The following is a 19437-nucleotide window of genomic DNA, read 5'->3' as shown; positions in this document are numbered from 1 at the left end:
AAAAAACTGTTTGCTTTCAGTATCAGAAGAAAGGACATTCCACTTCAAGGTCACGATGCAGCTATATGGAAGGTGGTCTGTTCTGATGCTAATGATTGGTATTGCAAGTATTTTTATAACTCTTGTGTTCATTTTGGGAAAGGTACAGCAAAGACATTGTGTGGTTAATCTGACTAATAATACTCATCAGTGGATTCGAAGAGAGATTCCTCACTTTTCTGACTACTATGATCATACTGATAATGTTTGGTGGCAAATGATGCATCAAAACTGTCAGGAATTATAGTGTAAGGGAAAGCAGAAATGTTAGTAGATTGTCTAGTGAGATTAATTTAACGTGTGCGACTACAGGAACTCTTTATAGAATTCGGGGTAATCGAAATCCGATTAAAGATCCAGATATTTGTATTACACAGGAGGAAAGTACACCTTATTTCTGGTGGCAAAAACTGGACTCCAGGTTCACTATAACATCTATAAAGAGAGACTCCACAAATATAACTTACAACTGAAAAATGCGAGATAATCTTTCTTCTCTGAGATCAAAAGCAAAAACATCAATAATTCTTATGCCTTATTTAACACGGTCGACAGGTTAACAAACCCTCCTGTAACTGTAACATCTGAACTCCACTCTACCAGGGCCTGCAATGAATTTGCTAACTACAGGGGTTGGACAATGAAACTGAAACACCTGTTATTTTAGTGTGGAAGGTTTCATGGCTAAATTGGACCAGCCTGGTAGCCAGTCTTCATTGATCGTACATTGCACCTGTAAGAGCAGAGTGTGAAGGTTCAATTAGCTGGGTAAGAGCACAGTTTTGCTCAAAATATTGAAATGCAGACGACATTATGGGTGACATACCAGAGTTCAAAAGAGGACAAATTGTTGGTGCATGTCTTGCTGGCGCATCTGTGACCAAGACAGCAAGTCTTTGGGATGTATTAAGAGCCACGGTATCCAGGGTAATGTCAGCATATCACCAAGAAGGACAAACCACATCCAACAGGATTAACTGTGGACGCAAGAGGAAGCTGTCTGAAAGGGATGTTCGGGTGCTAACCCAGATTGTATCCAGAAAACACAAAACTACGGCTGCCCAAATCACGGCAGAATTAAATGTGCGCCTCAACTTTCCTGTTTCCACCAGAACTGTCCGTTGGGAGCTCCACAGAGTCAATATACATGGCCGGGCTGCTATAGTCAAACCTTTGGTCACTCATGCCAATGCCAAACGTCGGTTTCAATGGTGCAAGGAGCGCAAATCTTGGGCTGTGGACAATGTGAAACATGTATTGTTCTCTGATGAGTCCACCTTTACTGTTTTCCCCACATCTGGGAGAGTTACGGTGTGGAGAAGCCCCAAAGAAGCGTACCAACCAGACTGTTGCATGCCCAGAGTGAATAATGGGGGTGGATCAGTGATGGTTTGGGCTCCCATATCATGGCATTCCCTTGGCCCAATACTTGTGCTAGATGGGCGCGTCACTGCCAAGGACTACCGAACCATTCTTGAGGACCATGTGCATCCAATGGTTCAAACATTGTATCCTGAAGGCGGTGCCGTGTATCAGGATGACAATACACACAGCAAGACTGGTGAAAGATTGGTTTGATGAACATGAAAGTGAAGTTGAACATCTCCCATGGCCTGCACAGTCACCAGATCTAAATATTATTGAGCCACATTGGGGTGTTTTGGAGGAGCGAGTCAGGAAACGTTTTTCCTTAAGAAAGCTTTGCCTGTCATAACGTCTGATTTAACACAAATAATAACACATCCCTTTTGTCAGGTGTTTGCATGGATGTGCCAAATGTTTTTCAACTGAATCAAAACCAAACTGAAGTAATAATCTTTGGACCAAGGAAGAGCGTTTAAAAGTTAGCACACAGCTTCAGTTTATACAGCTAGAAACCACCAATCAGGCTCGAAACCTGGGTGTAGTGATGGACTCAGACCTGAACCTTCAGAGGCACATAAAGACAGTAACAAGGTCACCCTTCGATCACCTAAAGCACATCTCTACGATTAAAGGACTAATGTCTCAGCAGGACCTTGAAAAACTAATTCATGTGTTCATGTTTAGTAGAATTGATTACTGCAACGGTGTCTTCACAGGTCTGCCTAAAAAGTTGATGAGACAGCTGCAGTTGATCCGGAACACTGCTGCCAGCGTCCTCACTAAAACTAAGAAAGTGGAGCAGTCCTTACACTGGCTCCCCGTATCTCAAAGAATAGACTTTTTGTCATAGTCTGATGTGGGTTCGGACCAAAATGCAAACAGGTACTAGGGCTCAGCATACTGTAAGTTATATCTCTTTCATTAGGCCCGTAGTAAGCACTTACATAGTCATTGGAGAAACCACCAATGAAAATCCTGGTTAGCACAATACAGGGAAACATAAGGAACTTGAGGAGAGACATAATATTTCATGAGGAACCAGCAAGGAGTATTGCAAACAAACCATTTAATAAACAGAGGGAATTGGAATGTGGACCAATGATAGAGGAAGGCAGGTAATCAGATTGAAGTGATAACAGGTGAGGAACTGATCAGCTGGGAGACTGAGGAGGAATGTGAGTAATTATACAAGGCAAAGGGAAATCAACATGAGGGACAGAGCAAAGGTAACCTAAACTAAATGACAAAACCTGTGAAGAACAAATCGCAAGGAAATAGTATACAAACACAAACACTAAGTGACTGACTGCAACTACTGATCTGACAGAAGGGAAATAAACATGAGAGACTAAACAAAGAGAACTACACTAAAATAACAAACCTGGGGAAAAGACTAAAAACCAATGACAGTAAACAGAAGGGAACTAAGGACATGGGGGAAAATAACTAACTAACAAAACTGAGTAGCACAGACCTGCTGGGGAAAGCAAATACAAGAACCTAGGCATAAATGAGCATAATTACTAAACAGAAAGCACAAGAGAAGTAACTAACTAACAAAGTAAGCAAACACAATACCCCAGAATGGCAGAACCTGATACTTTTAAATACTTATGTTAGTCTATAAATCACTGAATGGTTTGGCACCAAAATATAATACAGTGTCAGTGTATCAACCACCCAGACCTCTATAATTTCCTAGTAGATGGCTGTTTTGACTTTGGACTTCAGAAAACATAGTGGAGCAGCAGATGATATGGCATACCAAAACATCACGGACCGAGGAAACTTCACACAAGACCTTGGGAAAATTGGGGTTCTATGCTGTTCCTCTTTTCTTCCACACTCTGGGACCATGATTTTCAGCTCTTCATGTGCTGACTCCAGCCTCAGTCCACTCCTTGTGAAGCTCTTCAAAATTCTTCTAAACTGCCAAGTAAAGCACTATGATTGCTATATTTAAACATCTGACAAAATTAAGGTTCCAATATTAACAAACTCTGCTTTGAACAATCTCCATTTCAAGAATTAAATATTTTGAGTCTTGACAAAGTATATAATTTTATATTGTAAAATGTAGGAAACCTGGGGAACATGTTGCGTACTAAAACATAAAAACATTTGCAGTTGTTCAGAGGTTATGTAGAATCAAAACATTGTAGAAAATCCTTAGAGTTGCTGCACAATTTGTACAATTTGATTAGCTTTAGTTCAGTTTTACTGCACCTGTCTTTTAGCATTTTTTTTTAATTAACCCTGTTTTCCAGCAGCTTCATGACAAAATATTTTAACCAAATCTCACAATGCAGAATGTGATCAGCATAAAATGATTAAGACAATGAACTTACTCCACCCGTATGGTTTCATCTGTATACACGTCTGTGGATAAGTCTCTATATTTTGTTTCCAATGAGCCAGACTTTCTTGCATTCCTTTAAAGCTTTTTGTTCAAACATTTTTATTGTTTCTGCCAGTTGTCTAAAGTTTTCCTTTTTATTTCATTTTATATGCATAAGTTGTTGATTTTTGCTGGAATTGTTTCTTGTTTTAAAGGCTAGTGATATTTATATAAAAAGGCTCTAAAACTATAGGTATAACGCAGTAAATCCACAGAATGTGGCCATTTTGGCAAAATAACTTTTTTAAAATGAAATATTCCAATTTATTTTATTAAATGTATAAAAAACATTTGTAGTAGCACAGCTAAACTGTCAGAAAATAGTATAATAGCACCAGATTCCCCAAACAGCTATTAACTAAAACTTGGCATACATTAAACTAGATCATCACCTCAATTACAACACATCTCTCAGGCCTGCAAAGAAATATTTTGAAAAAAGTAATCAAAAATAAAATATGGCAATGTGTCATGAAACTTTCAAACACCATACACTGAAATAATGAACAGAATGCCCAGCTTAAGTATTAAAACATGGAATCCACAACTTGTCTTCATCTTTCTATTGACTGATGACTTTCTGCTCCATCTTTACCCAGCAGCCAAACCTGTCAGCTGCTTCCTTACAGCTGGTGATGGTTGTTTTTTTCTGCGTTGGACCTGTAAAAATATCTGTGACCTGTTCAGCATCCATAGCAGTAAGACTGGACGTCATGTGTCTTGTAACTACTGGGATGCAAAGGTATTTATTCCATTTGTGAGTTAAAACCATGTTCCTTCCAGTTAACAGTTATGACCTGCCAATTTTCAAAAATGAATCATTTCCATGGCTCTTTGAAGTAAACAAATCCTGAAGATTTAGTTTCCTTTTAACAGCCATAAGTCCCATCACTAAAATGTTCAAACCCTTCGAAATTTTTATCACATTAGAATAGAGGTATTAAAACCTTTTACCATGATAGGCAAACTGTCAAGATGAAAGTAATCTTGGGCCACAAAAAAATCTATATTGTTTTTATTAAATATTCAAAAACAATTTTATTTTAAAAGAACTTTTTTTTTTTTACCTGCTCAACTATATACTAAATATACAATTTGTTTAATGACAGAAAAAAGTAGCCTAATGTTTGTAGAAACGGGATCTGTAAATTGTTTTTGGTCTGAAGCATAAAAATGGTCTGGCATGTTTTCCCTTAAAAAAAAAAAAAAACACCACGGCCCAGTTTCTTTTTTCCATTGTCTATATTTTGTTGTGTGTAATTTCAGCAATAGGAACAGGATATGGGTCACACTGTCTTCAAAAACACTTGCTTTATTTAGCCTAAATAAATACATTGGAGTGGCCAAGTAAGTTAAATGTAAAACAAATGTGGTTAATAAAAGATGAACAGTTCTTTACATTTGCTTTCAGTGCTTTACATTTTAAGACTATTTTAATTTGTCTGCATCTGTTTTGAAAGGTCTGGCCTCAGTGAAAATTTCATCCCCCATTTTCTTTTGGAGAAGTGTATCTGCATCAACTACCTGGGGCGTTGAAGCAAATTTGTACCATTCTCGCATTGTGATCTAGTGGTGTCACATTGTCGTTCCGAGGGCTGAACTTTGGACACCCCTACATTAGAACCCTAAACTTCAATTTATTTTATTGGGAATTATGGTATATGCAATAGCAATTGTGAAGTGGAAGGAAAATTATACAGTGTTAATCTTTTTGATCAAACCTGAAAAGTGTGGTGTGTGTTTGCCTTGAATCCCCTTTTATCTAAAACTAGTGCAACCAGATGCCTTTAGAAGTCACCTTATTAGTAAATACTGTCAATCATCAGGGCTGACCTTCCCTTTATCCAGGACCTATACTGGTCTAGGGTCAGGAAAAGGGCATCTAAAATCTCTGCAGACCCCTCACATCATGCACACAAACTGTTTAGACTTGTACCTTCAGGTTGGCGCTACAAAGTGCTGTCTGCTAATACCAGCCGTCTCAGAGACAGTTTCTTCTCCCAGGCTGTTTCTCTGATAAACACTTGACAGTCAGAGTTCCAGAACAACATCATTCATACTCACATTATATTCTATTGTATAGTCAATTGTGTATATATATGTACATTTAAAAATAATATTATTATATATAATATAATAATAATAATAACAAACCTTCACTGAGAGCAAAGTGTACCTTGGTCAATTTCCTTGTTTGTCTGTAAAAACGTGGCAATAAAGCAAATTCTGATATGAGTTTAATTTAATATCAGTATAGATCTAGCTGTTCTCTAAAGGCCTCAGATGTTTGTTAGAGAACATTAGTGAATGGACAGCATCATGAAGACCATGGAACACAGCAGACAGGTCAGGGATAAAATTATGGAGAAGCCCAAAGCAGGGTCAGGTTATAGAACAATATTCCGTCATTAGGCCTGATCAGCGAAAGCACTGTGAAGGCCTATTGTAATTACAGGATTTCTTATCAGTCTTTTCTCCCATTAAGTGGCTTTTTGGGGGCCTAAACATATATGAAAATTCAACAAGCTTGGCCAAAAATTGTACCCCTTACTAAGATTTTTGTATTTCAATGGGGTCGTGGCCTAATGGCTCCAAAGCACCCCCAAAAGGGAGATAGGCCAACTGGTGAGTTGTAGAGATATGAAATTTGGTACATAGGTAGATATCTTTATATCAGGAAAAAGGTCTGTTGGAGTTATGTCCTGAAACTGACAGTAGGTTGGCCGTTTTGGGTCAGAGGGTCATTTTTGGGCATTTTTGACATTTTATACATGTTGAACTTTGACGAACTCCTTCTAGTTCTTTTGAACTATCGACTTTAGGGATTAAAAGTTATCAAAATTGTGGGGCATAGCAGTGCCGCAGGGGTAAACTAGCATTGCACATCACCCCGAATGCACCATAGTGAAACATGGCATGTGAAGTGGCTGGAATGAAGATCAGTTCCTCCAAGTCCGAGGCCATGGTTCTCGACTGGAAAAGGGTGGCTTGTCCTCTTCAGGTTGGAGGAGAGTTCCTGCCTCAAGTGGAGGAGTTAAAGTATCTTGGGGTCTTGTTCACAAGGAGGAGAGAATGGAGACAGATGGATTGGTGCGGCTGCCGCAGTAATGGGGGCACTGTGCCGGTCCGTTGCGGCGAAAAGAGAGCTGAGCTGAAAAGCGAGGCTCTCAATTTACCGGTCGGTCTACGTTCCTACCCTCACTTATGGCCATGAACTTTGGGTTATGGGTTATGACCGAAAGAACGAGATCTCTTGGTGGAACACTTGCAACACTTTTCTAGAACCTTTCTATTCAACTGTTCTATGCCAGATGGTGATGGAAAAGATAAGTAGCTCATAATAACCACACATCTGGAGAAAGCTGCCAGCATGCTGGTTTCAAAGGAGGTCTGCCTCAGTTTCCTGAGGCATCAAACAGAAGTATGATGGCAAACAGAAGAAACTTCAATATTTATGAACGAAAAAGGTGGTCAAAGGTTACTGACATATATTAATCTTCATAAATGGATTACAACAAGGTCAAAGAGCAACATGATGTTGTCTCTCTTATGTCATTGAACAAGTACTGTTGCTGCTGATAAGCTCTAACAGCCAAAAACAAGTTGTTCAAGCCCAATGATCTTTGCTTCTTTAGAAGCTTCCTTAAAGAGAAGTACTGTGGAGAAAATACAAGAACTTCAAGCAGGAAGTGAGGGGGGTGACAGGGAACTAGGAAAGTGTGTGTATATAAGAATATAAGTGTATAAAAAGAAGTATATAAGTGAATATAAAGAAAGTGTTTCTGCTGTGTTTAATTTACCACCAGAGTTGGAACTCGGATCTGGGAATGACATCAAATCCTACTGAACTCTATTCAGATTTTAGCAAACACTTACAGGGTCAGTGGTCTGGGGCCCTGCAGTTTTGGGGGCCCTAGAATAATAAATTTCTTCCTTTTTTAAATCAAACAATGTTTTAAAAACAGTGTATTTTCCAAGTATCCAAAGAAATTATAACCTGAAATCACTACAATGTGTTTTAATTTGGTCAACTTTTTGTGAAACAAAAAACAACCCAACCAGGGTGGGCGGAGGGGGGCCTCGGATGGAGGGCCAGAAACAAAAAAACAGAGTTCAGGCGGGCAACCAGGAGGTCGTCCCCAACAGGCACAGTGTTCAGGCAGGCGACCAGGAGGTCATTCCCAACAGGCACAGAGTTCAGGCGGGCGACCAAGAGGTCGTCCCCAACAGGCACAGAGTTCAGGCGGGCGACCGGTCCTGCACCACAGAGTTCTGCGGCGAAGTAGCCAGCGATAAGGCCGACGATCAGGAGGCCGGCAGCGTCGAAGCCAGCGGCGAAGAAGCCGGTGTTCTGGAGGCCAGCAGCGATGTGGCCAGCGAAGAGGCCGATGATCCGGAGGCCAGCGGCGGAGAAGGCAGCAACAAAGAAGCTGAAGGTCAGGAGTTCGGCGACGTGGCCAGAGGAACCCCAGAAGTGAGGTCTTCAGAGGTCTGCGGCAAGGATGCAGACGCCTCGGAGGTCTGCGACAAGGATGCAGACGCCTCGGAGGTCTGCGGCGAGGATGCAGGCTGCCTGGAGGCCGGCAGCAGAGATGCCCAGGAAGCCCACGAAGCGAGGAGTCAGGCGGTCTGTGACGTGGCGAGATCCTCAGAGACTTGAACCTGGCGGCCGGCTTGGACCCAGGCAGAAACCCTGAAGACTTGGCCCTGGCATCCGGCGTGGACCCAGGCTTAGAGTCGTCAGGTGCATTGTCAGGCGTACGGTCAGTCAAAAAGTCAGTCATCACATAGTCGGGCTCTGGTGTGTCAGGCAAAGGGTCAGGCTCTGGTGGGTCAGGCTAAGGTTCAGGCTCTGGTGGGTCAGGCAAAGGGTCAGTCTCTGGTGGGTCAGGCAAAGGGTCAGGCTCTGGTGTGTCAGGCAAAGGGTCAGGCTCTGGTGTGTCAGGCAAAGGGTCAGGCTCTGGTGTGTCAGGCAAAGGGTCAGGCTCTGGTGTGTCAGGCAAAGGGTCAGGCTCTGGTGTGTCAGGCAAAGGGTCAGGCTCAGGTGTGTCAGGCAAAGAGTCAGGCTCTGGTGTATCTAGCTGTGGCGAGTCAGTTGTGGTGTCAGACTGCCCAGGAGCACAGTCAGTGTGTCCTAGAGCCAAGATCAGAGGCGGTCCGTCCTCAGACCCCTCAGGAAACTCAGGAACTGGGATGAGAGGCGGTCTGTCCTCAGACCCCTCAGGAAACTCAGAAAATAGGATGAGAGGCGGTCCGTCCTCAGACCCCTCAGGAAACTCAGGAACTAGGATGAGAGGCGGTCCGTCCTCAGACCCCTCAGGAAACTCAGGAACTAGGATGAGAGGTGGTCTGTCATCAGACCCCTCAGGAAACTCAGGAACTTGGATGAGAGGTGGTCCGTCCTCAGACCCCTCAGGAAACTCAGGAACTAGAATGAGAGGCGGTCCGTCCTCAGACCCCTCAGGAAACTCAGGAACTAGGATGAGAGGCGGTCCGTCCTCAGACCCCTCAGGAAACTCAGGAACTAGGATGAGAGGCGGTCCATCCTCAGACCCCTCAGGAAACTCAGGAACTAGGATCTGAGGCTCTGTAGACCCGGCTGCATGCTGTGAGTCCAGCGGCTTGGCTGCATGCTGTGAGTCCAGCGGCTTGGCTGCATGCTGTGAGTCCAGCGGCTTGGCTGCATGCTGTGAGTCCAGCGGCTTGGCTGCATGCTGTGAGTCCAGCGGCTTGGCTGCATGCTGTGAGTCCAGCGGCTTGGCTGCAGGCTGTGGCTCATGAAGCTTGACGGCGGATGACTGTGGCTCATAATCCTTGGAGCTCTGTGCTGCTCTAACGGCCACAAGAAGAGGGTCGAAAGGACCTCCAGCAGAAAGAGGAGCTGGAGCGTCGAGCCATCCCTCCGCAATGAATTTGGCCTGTAGAACAGGCCAGATCCTCTGGATGATCCATTAGATGAAGCACAAAATCACAGCAACGTCCCTTCATGAAATCGTCTTTCATTTTCTCCACTTGAACCCAATTCAGGGCTGGAGGCTGCACCGGCGACTGGTGACCTGCAGAGGGCGCTGGGTGACCCCCCACCAACTCCGGGGAAGATAGCCACGAGGAGGCCATGGCGGATGGACCCTCCGTAGAAGGGTTGGAGGCGCCCATCCGAACCACCCCAATGGCGACTGTTCCGCGGCGACGACGTCGTCCAGGGCGGGAGCTGAAACCAGTGGGGAATTCGGTCGCAACAGGTGCCGCTGCAGACGAGGATGGCTCCGCAGGAGCCGCTGCTGACGTGGATGGCTCCGGTGAAGCAGCTGTGAGCAGGTTGAGCTCGGCCGAAGCTGCTGCAGCTGGGGTGGAGCGCTTGCGGGCGACGTCGCTTGAAGGAGGAACAAGCTGGAGAGGTATGATTCCGATCCGGTAATACATCCATGGGGACCCGGTCAGATACACCGAGACACTCCATCTCCTCCAGCAACAAAGGCGAAGGTAAAATCTCAACCCCCTCTCCATACATAGCTTGTAGCGTCTCCTCTTGCTGCTTTATCCACATCTTAAGTTATTTAGCTCTGTCTGCTTGGTCCTGTTTATGGCTGGTTCCTAATATCACGTTCTGAGTTTGGATCGTACCAAAGTGCAGATAAGAGCTTGGCAGCCGCATGATGAGAGGAAGACTTTTCTTTAATTAAAGGTCTCCAAAACGTAACATAATCCAGCATGTACAAACATGTGTCGAGCCAAAAACTTACATGTGTACATAGTTCTGTAACGTAGCAAAACTGAGCATAAACAGGGGTAGTGAATGAGGAATAGTAACGGAGGAACCAGCGGGGAACAAAGAACACAGACCAACTAATATACAGGGAGAAAACAAAGGCAGGTAATCACAGGAACTAAGAACAGGTGTGGCAAGGAGACATGGAGGCATAAGGGACAGGTGGAACTAATTAACAATAAAGGAAACCATAGACCTAAGAACAGTTAATACAAAAACACAAACCAAGTCCAAGGATGTCATACCATGACACTTGGTTCTACAGGTCTGGCAGTAATCAAGTTTCTGCGCAGTGAAATCCAAAGAAAACGGCATTTGATCACAAATAGTTAACATATTTAGAAGGGTACTAATATTTACACATACAGTACAGACCAAAAGTTTGGACACACCTTCTCATTCAAAGAGTTGTCTTTATTTTCATGACTATGAATATTGTAGGTTCTCACTGAAGGCATCAAAACTATGAATTAACACATGTGGAATTATATACTGAACAAAAAAGTGTGAAACAACTGAAAATATGTCTTATATTCTAGGTTCTTCAAATTAGCCATCTTTTGCTTTGATTACTGCTCCGCACTCTCTTGGCATTCTGTTGATGAGCTTCAAGAGGAAGTCACCTGAAATGGTTTTCACTTCACAAGTGTGCCCTGTCAGGTTTAATAAGTGAGATTTCAAGCCTTATAAATGGGGTTGGAACCATCAGTTGTGTTGTGCAGGAGGTGGATACAGTACACAGCTGATAGTTCTACTGAATAGACTGTTAGAATTTGTATTATGGCAAGAAAAAAGCAGCTAAGTGAAGAAAAACGAGTGGCCATCATTACTTTAAGAAATGAACGTCAGTCAGTCTGAAAAATTGGGAAAACTTTGAAAGTGTCCCCAAGTGCAGTTGCAAAAACCATCAAGCGCTGGTTTGGGCAGCTTTTTGTTCCTGTAATGAATAAATCACAGTTTCAAAATAATTTTTTATTCACTCAGATAATTAAACAAAAAGTTACAGAAAGATAACCTGAGACATTTAAGTTTTACAAAAACAAAAAGCAAAAACATTAAATCTGGGAGGTAAAAGGGAGGAAAATACTTCCTCATAGGATTATGGAGTCTGTCTGGATGTATATTATTCTGAAAAGATTTTAGAGGAAGTGTATATTTAGTTTCTGTTTGAGGTTCAATATTGTCAGAAACAGTCAGCGTTGTTGTTTCTCCTTCCTCTGACTGCAGCTGACAAGGATGGTGCGGGCCGCGGAGCTGCTGCTGCTGCTGCTCGGACTCTCCGGCTCCCTGCGGGCTCAGCTTCCTCCTCCTCCTACAGTTGTCATCAACCTGGACCTAGATCCGGAGCTGCGATGGTTGCCTCTCAAAAAAGTATTTGACGTGGACTACCTGAGCAAAGCCGCAGCTGAAATCATCGAGTAAGTCTTGTTTACAGCATTTTTTAGTATATTTCGGCATCTTATCTCAGTTTTACAGAGTTTAAGACAATGCTTTTGGAAACTAGTGAATCATGTATTACTGGTGAAAATAGTTTATACCACCATTATTACAGCTGCAGATTGTAAACATTGTCTTTGCTAAATTATCACACTTTTATTTTTTGTTACCATTATTTTAATATATATATATATTTTTTGACATTTTAAATCATTGAATGGAATTCCTGCAAACGTACAAACATCTGATGAGTGAGACATGTGATCAAGATCTGTAGAAATACAGCTTTTTGTTAAATGTTTATAGCTGCTCGTTCATTTTTAACATGGTAACCACTGCTTTATGTCTGAAGTAATTAGTAAGGAAAACGCGTTTAAAAACGTGTAATAGGGAGAAGTATTTGGAGTACAAAGATGCAAAGATCTGCACAATAAGATGGCTGTCACAGGGGACACGGTGACTCAACCACACATTTTACCAATACACTGGTGCACAATAATACACTCAGCACTTATTTCACAACATTGCAAAGTAGTTAGAGAAGAAATTAGTGCTTCATAACAGTTCTGTTTGCAGGAGTAACACATCACCTTTGTAGAAGTAAAAAATATAATCTACCATCATCACGTTTATTTTGGGTAAAATAAAAAGACTGCAGTTTATGCTCCAGTATAATACATCATAGGTTAAAACTGATTAGCATTGAGTCACTGTGATTTATTTGGGACTGTACAGATCAACAGTTCCAAAATGGGTGCATCACGCAGCGATCCTTCTTGTGGAATCCCTGGAAAAATACATTCCTCAACCATACGCTGGGGAAATCCGTGGCTTAGCCGCTGTCCTGGGAGGGAACCTGTCTGATGCCATCATTCTTAACTTTGCCTATGAATTTACCGCGTACGTACTGTTTCAAATATGTCTTGATTTGTAAGTGAACAAAGCCTTTACAAACCCACCCTGTGTAACATGTATACAGATGTGCCATTAAAGCCAAGGAGCATTAACGCAGGCCAACGTTCTGCTTTCATAGATTTTGCACCAGCATCTTGGCTCAAGATAAAAATGGGAACGTGTACCATGGGAGGAATCTTGACTATCCCCGTGCCATCCTGAGGAATTTGACTCTGAATTTAGTCTTCCAGAAGAATGGAAAGGTAAAATATGGATTCAAAATGAATGAGTATAATAGTTGTTTAAAGGACTAAAGAGCTCTTTTAGTCTAAATGTTGATATATCCACATTCTCTATTTCTTGTAGCAGCTTTAAATTAGAGATGCAACAATCAGAGATTTGTGACCGATTTCTAATCTCCTTTTATTTTACCTGCTGGTACTGATTCTAAATCTGCAATGAACAGCATTTAATATATTTCTTTTTAGGCTTATTAATTATTTATATTGAGAGCAGAGAGAACATCACACTGTGTGTGAGTGACCGAGCTGTTTCTGTAAAATAGGGTTTTACTCATTAAAAAAAAAACGTTTCTACGGAGTTGACGTTACACTCTCTTCAGCATCTTATATTTGTGATTAGCAAAGCTAGCATTACTTATATAGCAGTCTGCATGTGTATCCATGAAGAATGTTGATCCTTATTTTAACTGAGATGGAACAAATCCAACAAGTTCCATGTTGGACAGAGAGAGAAAGTTAATTAAAACTGAGTAACTTCGCTAAAATTTGTTCAGTCTGCCTGAAGTCGGTTGTCGGTCAGTTGACTGCCTCTCTAATTTCACAAAATGTCCCACAGGTGTGTATGAAGTAGGATTCAGTGGCAGACCGCTCATTTTCTTACCAGAAACAGTTGTGCATAAAACAACCAAAACTGCAAAAGCAGAAAACATGCCTCTGTAGCTGCTGTGCTTCCTTGGACTTTGGCTTTCCCCAATGGGGATAAAACAACCCATCTTAGTTTAATATTTATAATGAAGGCATCAATATGAAAATTTGGGCCAAAATTGATATCCGATATTTACCCATATTATATACACAACTCAAAAAAATAAAGGGAACACTTAAACAACACAATATAACTCCAAGTAAATCAAACTTCTGTGAAATCAAACTGTCCACTTAGGAAGCAACACTGATTGACAATCAATTTCACATGATGTTGTGCAAATGGAATAGACAACAGGGGGAAATCGTTGGTGATTAGCAAGACACAATCAATAAAGGAGTGGTTCTGCAGGTGGGGACCACAGACCACTTCTCAGTACCTATGCTTTCTGGCTGATGTTTTGGCCACTTTTGAATGTTGGTGGTGCTTTCACACTCGTGGTAGCATGAAACGGACTCTACAACCCACACAAGTGGCTCAGGTAGTGCAGCTCATCCAGGATGGCACATCAATGCGAGCTGTGGCAAGATGCTTTGCTGTCTGTCAGCGTAGTGTCCAGAGCCTGGAGGCTCTACCAGGAGACAAGCCAGTACACCAGGAGACATGGAGGAAGCCGTAGGAGGGCAACAACCCAGCAGCAGGACTGCTACCTCTGCCTTTGTGCAAGGAGGAACAGGAGGAGCACTGCCAGAGCCCTGTAAAATGACCTCCAGCAGGCCACAAATGTGCATGTGTCTGCACAAATGGTTTGAAACCGACTCAATGGAGATGATATGAGGGCCCGACGTCCACAAATGGGGGTTGTGCTCACGGCCCAACACCGTGCAGGACGCTTGGCATTTACGAGAGAACACCAGGATTGGCAAATTTGCCACTCTTCACAGAAGAAAGCAGGTTCACACTGAGCACATGTGACAGACGTGACAGAGTCTGGAGACACCGTGGAGAGCGATCTGCTGCCTGCAACATCCTTCAGCATGACTGGTTTAGCAGTGGGTCAGTAATGGTGTGGGGTGGGGTGGCATTTCTTTGGAGGGCACCACAGACTATCCAGGAGTTGGCAGATGCTTTAGTCCAAGTCCGGGAGGAGATCCCTCAGGAGACCATCCGCCGTCTCATCAGGAGCATACCCAGGCATTGTAGGGAGGTCATACAGGCACTTGGAGGCCACACACAATACTGAGCCTCATTTTGACTTGTTTTAAGGACATTACATCAAAGTTGGATCAGCCTGTAGTGTGTTTTTCCACTTTAATTTTGTGTGTGACTCCAAATCCAGGCCTTCATTGGTTAATAAATTTGATTTCCATTGATGATTTTTGTGTGATTTTGTTGTCAGCACATTCAACTTTGTACAGAACAAAATATTCAATGAGAATATTTAATTCATTCAGATCTAGGATGTGTTATTTGAGTGTTCCCTTTATTTTTTTGAGCAGTGTATATTACCCTACTCTAAACAAAAATGACCACCTCACTAAAATTGCTTCTCTGCATAAGTTAAACAACCCACAACCCTGCACTGCACCACTATCACTGTCACATGCCCAAATAAATACCACATGGACAACGCTCTCCCCTTTTTCATACACAAACGGCGACAAGATGTAAGTAAGCATCAGTTGTTAATATCTGTTTAGTTTTACTTATAGGACCAATACCGATATTTTACAAAAGGACTAAAATCGGCCAATTAATGCAGATATCTTGTGGATTGCTAACCTGTATTTTTGTTTTTTACCGCTGATTTTAGAAATAGCAAACGGAGTCTTCCTCCCACTGCGACAGCTTCCACCTCAAAGAGTGTTGAACCTAAAAAATCATCTGATTCCAGTCACCTGCCGACTGCTCAGGGCATTGCTAATTCAAATACCCCACAGATCCAGAACTCTCCCATTATTGCTTACATCTGGTCTTTGGTGGATCGCAGATCTTTTCAAAGACCTGACTGTTTTTATTTAGTCATTTTGCTGCTAATTGAGTGAAGCCGAATATATGTGGATCTACCTGTGATGTGAACCCAGGTCTTCATGTTTTGAAGATGTCACCTTTGTTCCGCTTGGAAAAAAAAAAACAATGAACAAAAAGAAATTAAGTTCACATTGCTTAGTTTTATGCATTTGCCCTATCCTGATTGCTCCTGCCTAGAAGGCACACTGTTCAGTCAGATGCTGTGTATTTAAAGCCATGTCAACAGTTAGAGATATGGCATATTTCTAACTGTCAGGTAGAGATAGGTTTTGTAGTATCCGCTTTTTATTTCGATTTACTGAAGTTATCATTCTCTAGTTCCAGCAATTACTGATGCAAACAGTGTGGGTTATTTTTTGGGCTATTTTAGGCTCCAAAACTTTCCAGCTTCTGCAAAGATTATCTACTTAAACCAGTTTGTTATAAAAAGGCTGAAACACAGCAGTATTTAAATGTTTGTCCAGTGAAAGAGGAAATTGTGATGGTTCTTTATTGACACTTACTTTTAGGCAGCATACTTTGGAACATCATTTGCTGGTTATGTTGGCTTGTGGACAGGAATGAGTCCCAACAAGTTCACTGTGTCTGGTGACAAGCGAGGTAAGACTTTCTCATGGTTGAAAAGATGTTGCATCTCTTTTTTTTTCTACTCTGAAAGTTTGCTTTTTGGTTCCTCAGGGACTGACCAGTGGTGGAACTGGTGGAAGAATGCTGTTTCTGCTTTCCTGTTTCACAGATCGCCAGTCAGCTGGCTTGTGAGGGAGGTGAGTCGGTGGGGAAACAAAGATTTACAGTTTGAGGAAGTGAAATTAATCATGTGTAACTCATGCAGACCCTGGAGGAGGCCGAGAACTTTCAGGAAGCGGTCATGCGTCTGTCGAAAACCCCCCTCATCACTGGGGTGTATTACATTGTGGGTGGGGTGCGAGCAGGGGAAGGCGTCGTCATAACCAGAGATCGAAAGGGCCCCGCTGACATCTGGCCCCTGGATCCATTAAATGGAGGGTAGGGAGAAGCCAGTGGGTGTCGGCTGGGTTACTCACTGAAGAAATATGTAACACCACCTTCCTGATTCTTGTAGATGGTACAGAGTGGAGACGAACTATGACCACTGGCTTCCTCCTCCTGCAAAAGATCATCGAAGGTCAATCATACCACATGATGAAAATCCATAGTGTTTGCTAACTTGAACTATGATAACTATGTGATGTCATCTTATCTTAGGGAAACAGCAAACAAGGGACTCAATGCTACAGGCCAAGATCACATTAATATGAATAAACTTTATCAGGTAAGTATTGTCCTGTCTATGTGTCTACGGTGCTTTGCAACCTGCCAACAACTCCGACCAGCTTCCTTGTCCTTGCTGAAGAAAATCATGATGCTGCCACCACCACCATGTTCCATGGTGGGGACAATATGTTCAGGCTGGCCAGCAAATAATATGCGGATCCCCAGAACATTTGAACCACTCTAAATTAAAATCTAAAAATTGTGTTTCTTTCTGCCTCCAACAGTACTTTGTGTTGCTCTGACACACAAAATACCCAAAACATACATTTATCTCTAACAAGATTTCCTTTTTTTAAGTACATGATAAAGAAAAAAAAGATCAGCAGTATTATTCATTATCTCACTTCTGCATTTAATACACTTTAGATCTGATTGTAAAATATAGTTAGAAGTCCATAATATTATATTTAGGTGATACTTGTTGTATTGAGAGCAGCTGCACATTTGTAAATAGCACAGATTGTGTTGGTCTGATAATGATAACAGAATCTTGTCCTGCAGGTGTTGTCCCTGTATCCTGTCTGTGACCAGTAAGTTTATTATTTACTGTTGTCTGAAAGGAATCACATGATTGTTATTGTTAGTGTGATGGAGCAGTACTGTGCAGGACAGTTTTACTTCCTGATGGTCAGCAGCCACCAAATTGTCAACGTGCCTTTGTCAGGTTCCTACCCTCAGCGTTCAGCCACATTTCTCATGTAAAAGTTCCAGATTTCTTGGTCTCTTATGTTCATTTTAAAATATGACACACTAGAGTTCATTATGAAGTTAGAGCAGAGGTAGGAAATAAGGCTCTACAAATGCAAATACTTTTCCTAACTCTTACTTTCTTTTTCCATATTTTTCCCGACCTGGAAAATATGCAAACCAAATTCCTTGCTTTTCCTGTCTGTGTGGGAACCCTGGCACGTGTAGATCAGCTGCAGCTGTGCTTTAGTCCTTTCCTATAGTTTTACAACATATTCTAAATTGAATTTATCTTCAATTGCAACACACTTGATAGTGTCCTTTGCCTTCTGTCTTAAAATCCTCCCAGAATTACAATTCATACCACAGTCATGAGTGCAGCATCCCCTGGGAATTACACTACGTTTATCAGACCAAAGGTATGGAAGTGATATGCCTAATTTGTCTATAAAACTGATAAGAAATACTCCAAACAAAATGAGACCCTCTCTCTGATGTTTTTAAGGGCTGCTCACAGGCCGACTGAGCTGGCTGTTAAGGACCCAAAGACTGCTGATCGTTTCAACTTCATGACTTGATCACATGGAGTTACACAGCAGTGAGATCGAGGAAGTTTGGCTTCTTTTTTAGGATGAAACTGCCTTTAATGAAAGAACATTTTTTATTGTTGCCTTATCCAGTTAGCCTGCAAAATGTTAATCTTTAAGTTCTAGTTGGTTGAAAGCTAGATAAAAATGCTTAAATTTAACATTTTGACCATAATTCCTCATCTTTTTCTTTCACCTTCTGACTAACTCTGATTTAACCTGCTGTAATAATCATGTTTTTGGACTGTGGGAGAAAGCCGGAGTACCCAGAGAGTACACACACATTCACGGGGAGAACATGCAAACTCCAATGCAGAAACACCCCAGGCCAGGATTCAATCCCAGGACCTTCTTGTTACAAAGCATTGCTACCAATTTAACTATTTTTATTAACTATATGAATGTTATATATATCATATTTTGTGGGAATTTTTTGGACATGCTTATAATTTGTATGCATTAACAATAAAGATTTAAACCATAATGTGAGATGTTTTTAAAAAAGAAATTACATTGGAAATGTTTAATAACTGATAGCAAGAACACATTTTTACCCCTGTTGCATCATGTCATGAAGGACATCACTGTTTGTAAACAAAGGAGATTGTTTGCTATTTTCTTATCAATCCTTGCCCTGCTTACTGCTCACAAATCTCATTGTTTGATTAATCCGATAGAGCTTCAAGATCCAGCAAATCTGTGTTTCTATTTTTCGCAAAGATGTGTTTTATTCTTTTTACTGATAGATCTGGAGACATTGTGACATACTTCCAGGAATTATTCTTCCCATTGTGAAGACTTTTTAAGGATGAGGTCAAGTAATGGAGGAAATGAACTTGTACTGAGCAGCTGCAGTAGGTTACATTTTTAAAATATCGACCAAGACCTATTCTGCTGTGTAGTGTGGCAAATATGCAGGCCCAGCCTAAATAAACTCACAAATGATTCCAGTGTACATTTCATTTTGCAGTTGTCTTCCTCATATCAGGGATTATGAAGAGGACATAGAAAGTCCAAGCACAGACCTCTCTTCATTTATGAAGTACCTA

General features: G+C 41.8%; 1 protein-coding gene across 4 annotated transcripts; it reads left to right on the top strand.

Annotated features, from left to right (window-relative positions):
- The first annotated feature begins 11761 nt into the window (after positions 1 to 11761).
- Positions 11762 to 18872, top strand: LOC124856925 (N-acylethanolamine-hydrolyzing acid amidase-like). Of its 4 annotated transcripts, XM_047347890.1 has the most exons (11): positions 11768 to 11989; positions 12744 to 12908; positions 13042 to 13165; positions 16331 to 16421; positions 16500 to 16585; positions 16654 to 16826; positions 16903 to 16965; positions 17046 to 17112; positions 17616 to 17644; positions 18151 to 18220; positions 18307 to 18454. In XM_047347890.1, the coding sequence occupies exons 1-11, from the start codon at positions 11808 to 11810 to the stop codon at positions 18325 to 18327; spliced, it is 1071 nt and encodes a 356-aa protein (XP_047203846.1). In that variant the 5' UTR covers positions 11768 to 11807; the 3' UTR covers positions 18328 to 18454. The 4 variants fall into 4 exon arrangements, with proteins under 4 accessions (XP_047203848.1, XP_047203845.1, XP_047203847.1 ...); XM_047347889.1 differs by lacking the exon at positions 17616 to 17644 and having other exon boundaries at positions 11767 to 11989; positions 18307 to 18872; XM_047347891.1 differs by lacking the exon at positions 18151 to 18220 and having other exon boundaries at positions 11767 to 11989; positions 18307 to 18872.
- Positions 18873 to 19437: the final 565 nt, after the last annotated feature.

This window comes from Girardinichthys multiradiatus, chromosome 20 (genome assembly GCF_021462225.1).
Source record: "Girardinichthys multiradiatus isolate DD_20200921_A chromosome 20, DD_fGirMul_XY1, whole genome shotgun sequence".
In the NCBI taxonomy this organism is placed as follows: domain Eukaryota; kingdom Metazoa; phylum Chordata; class Actinopteri; order Cyprinodontiformes; family Goodeidae; genus Girardinichthys; species Girardinichthys multiradiatus.
Note: the sequence above shows the minus strand (reverse complement) of the source record. Positions and strands in the feature narration are given on the sequence as shown.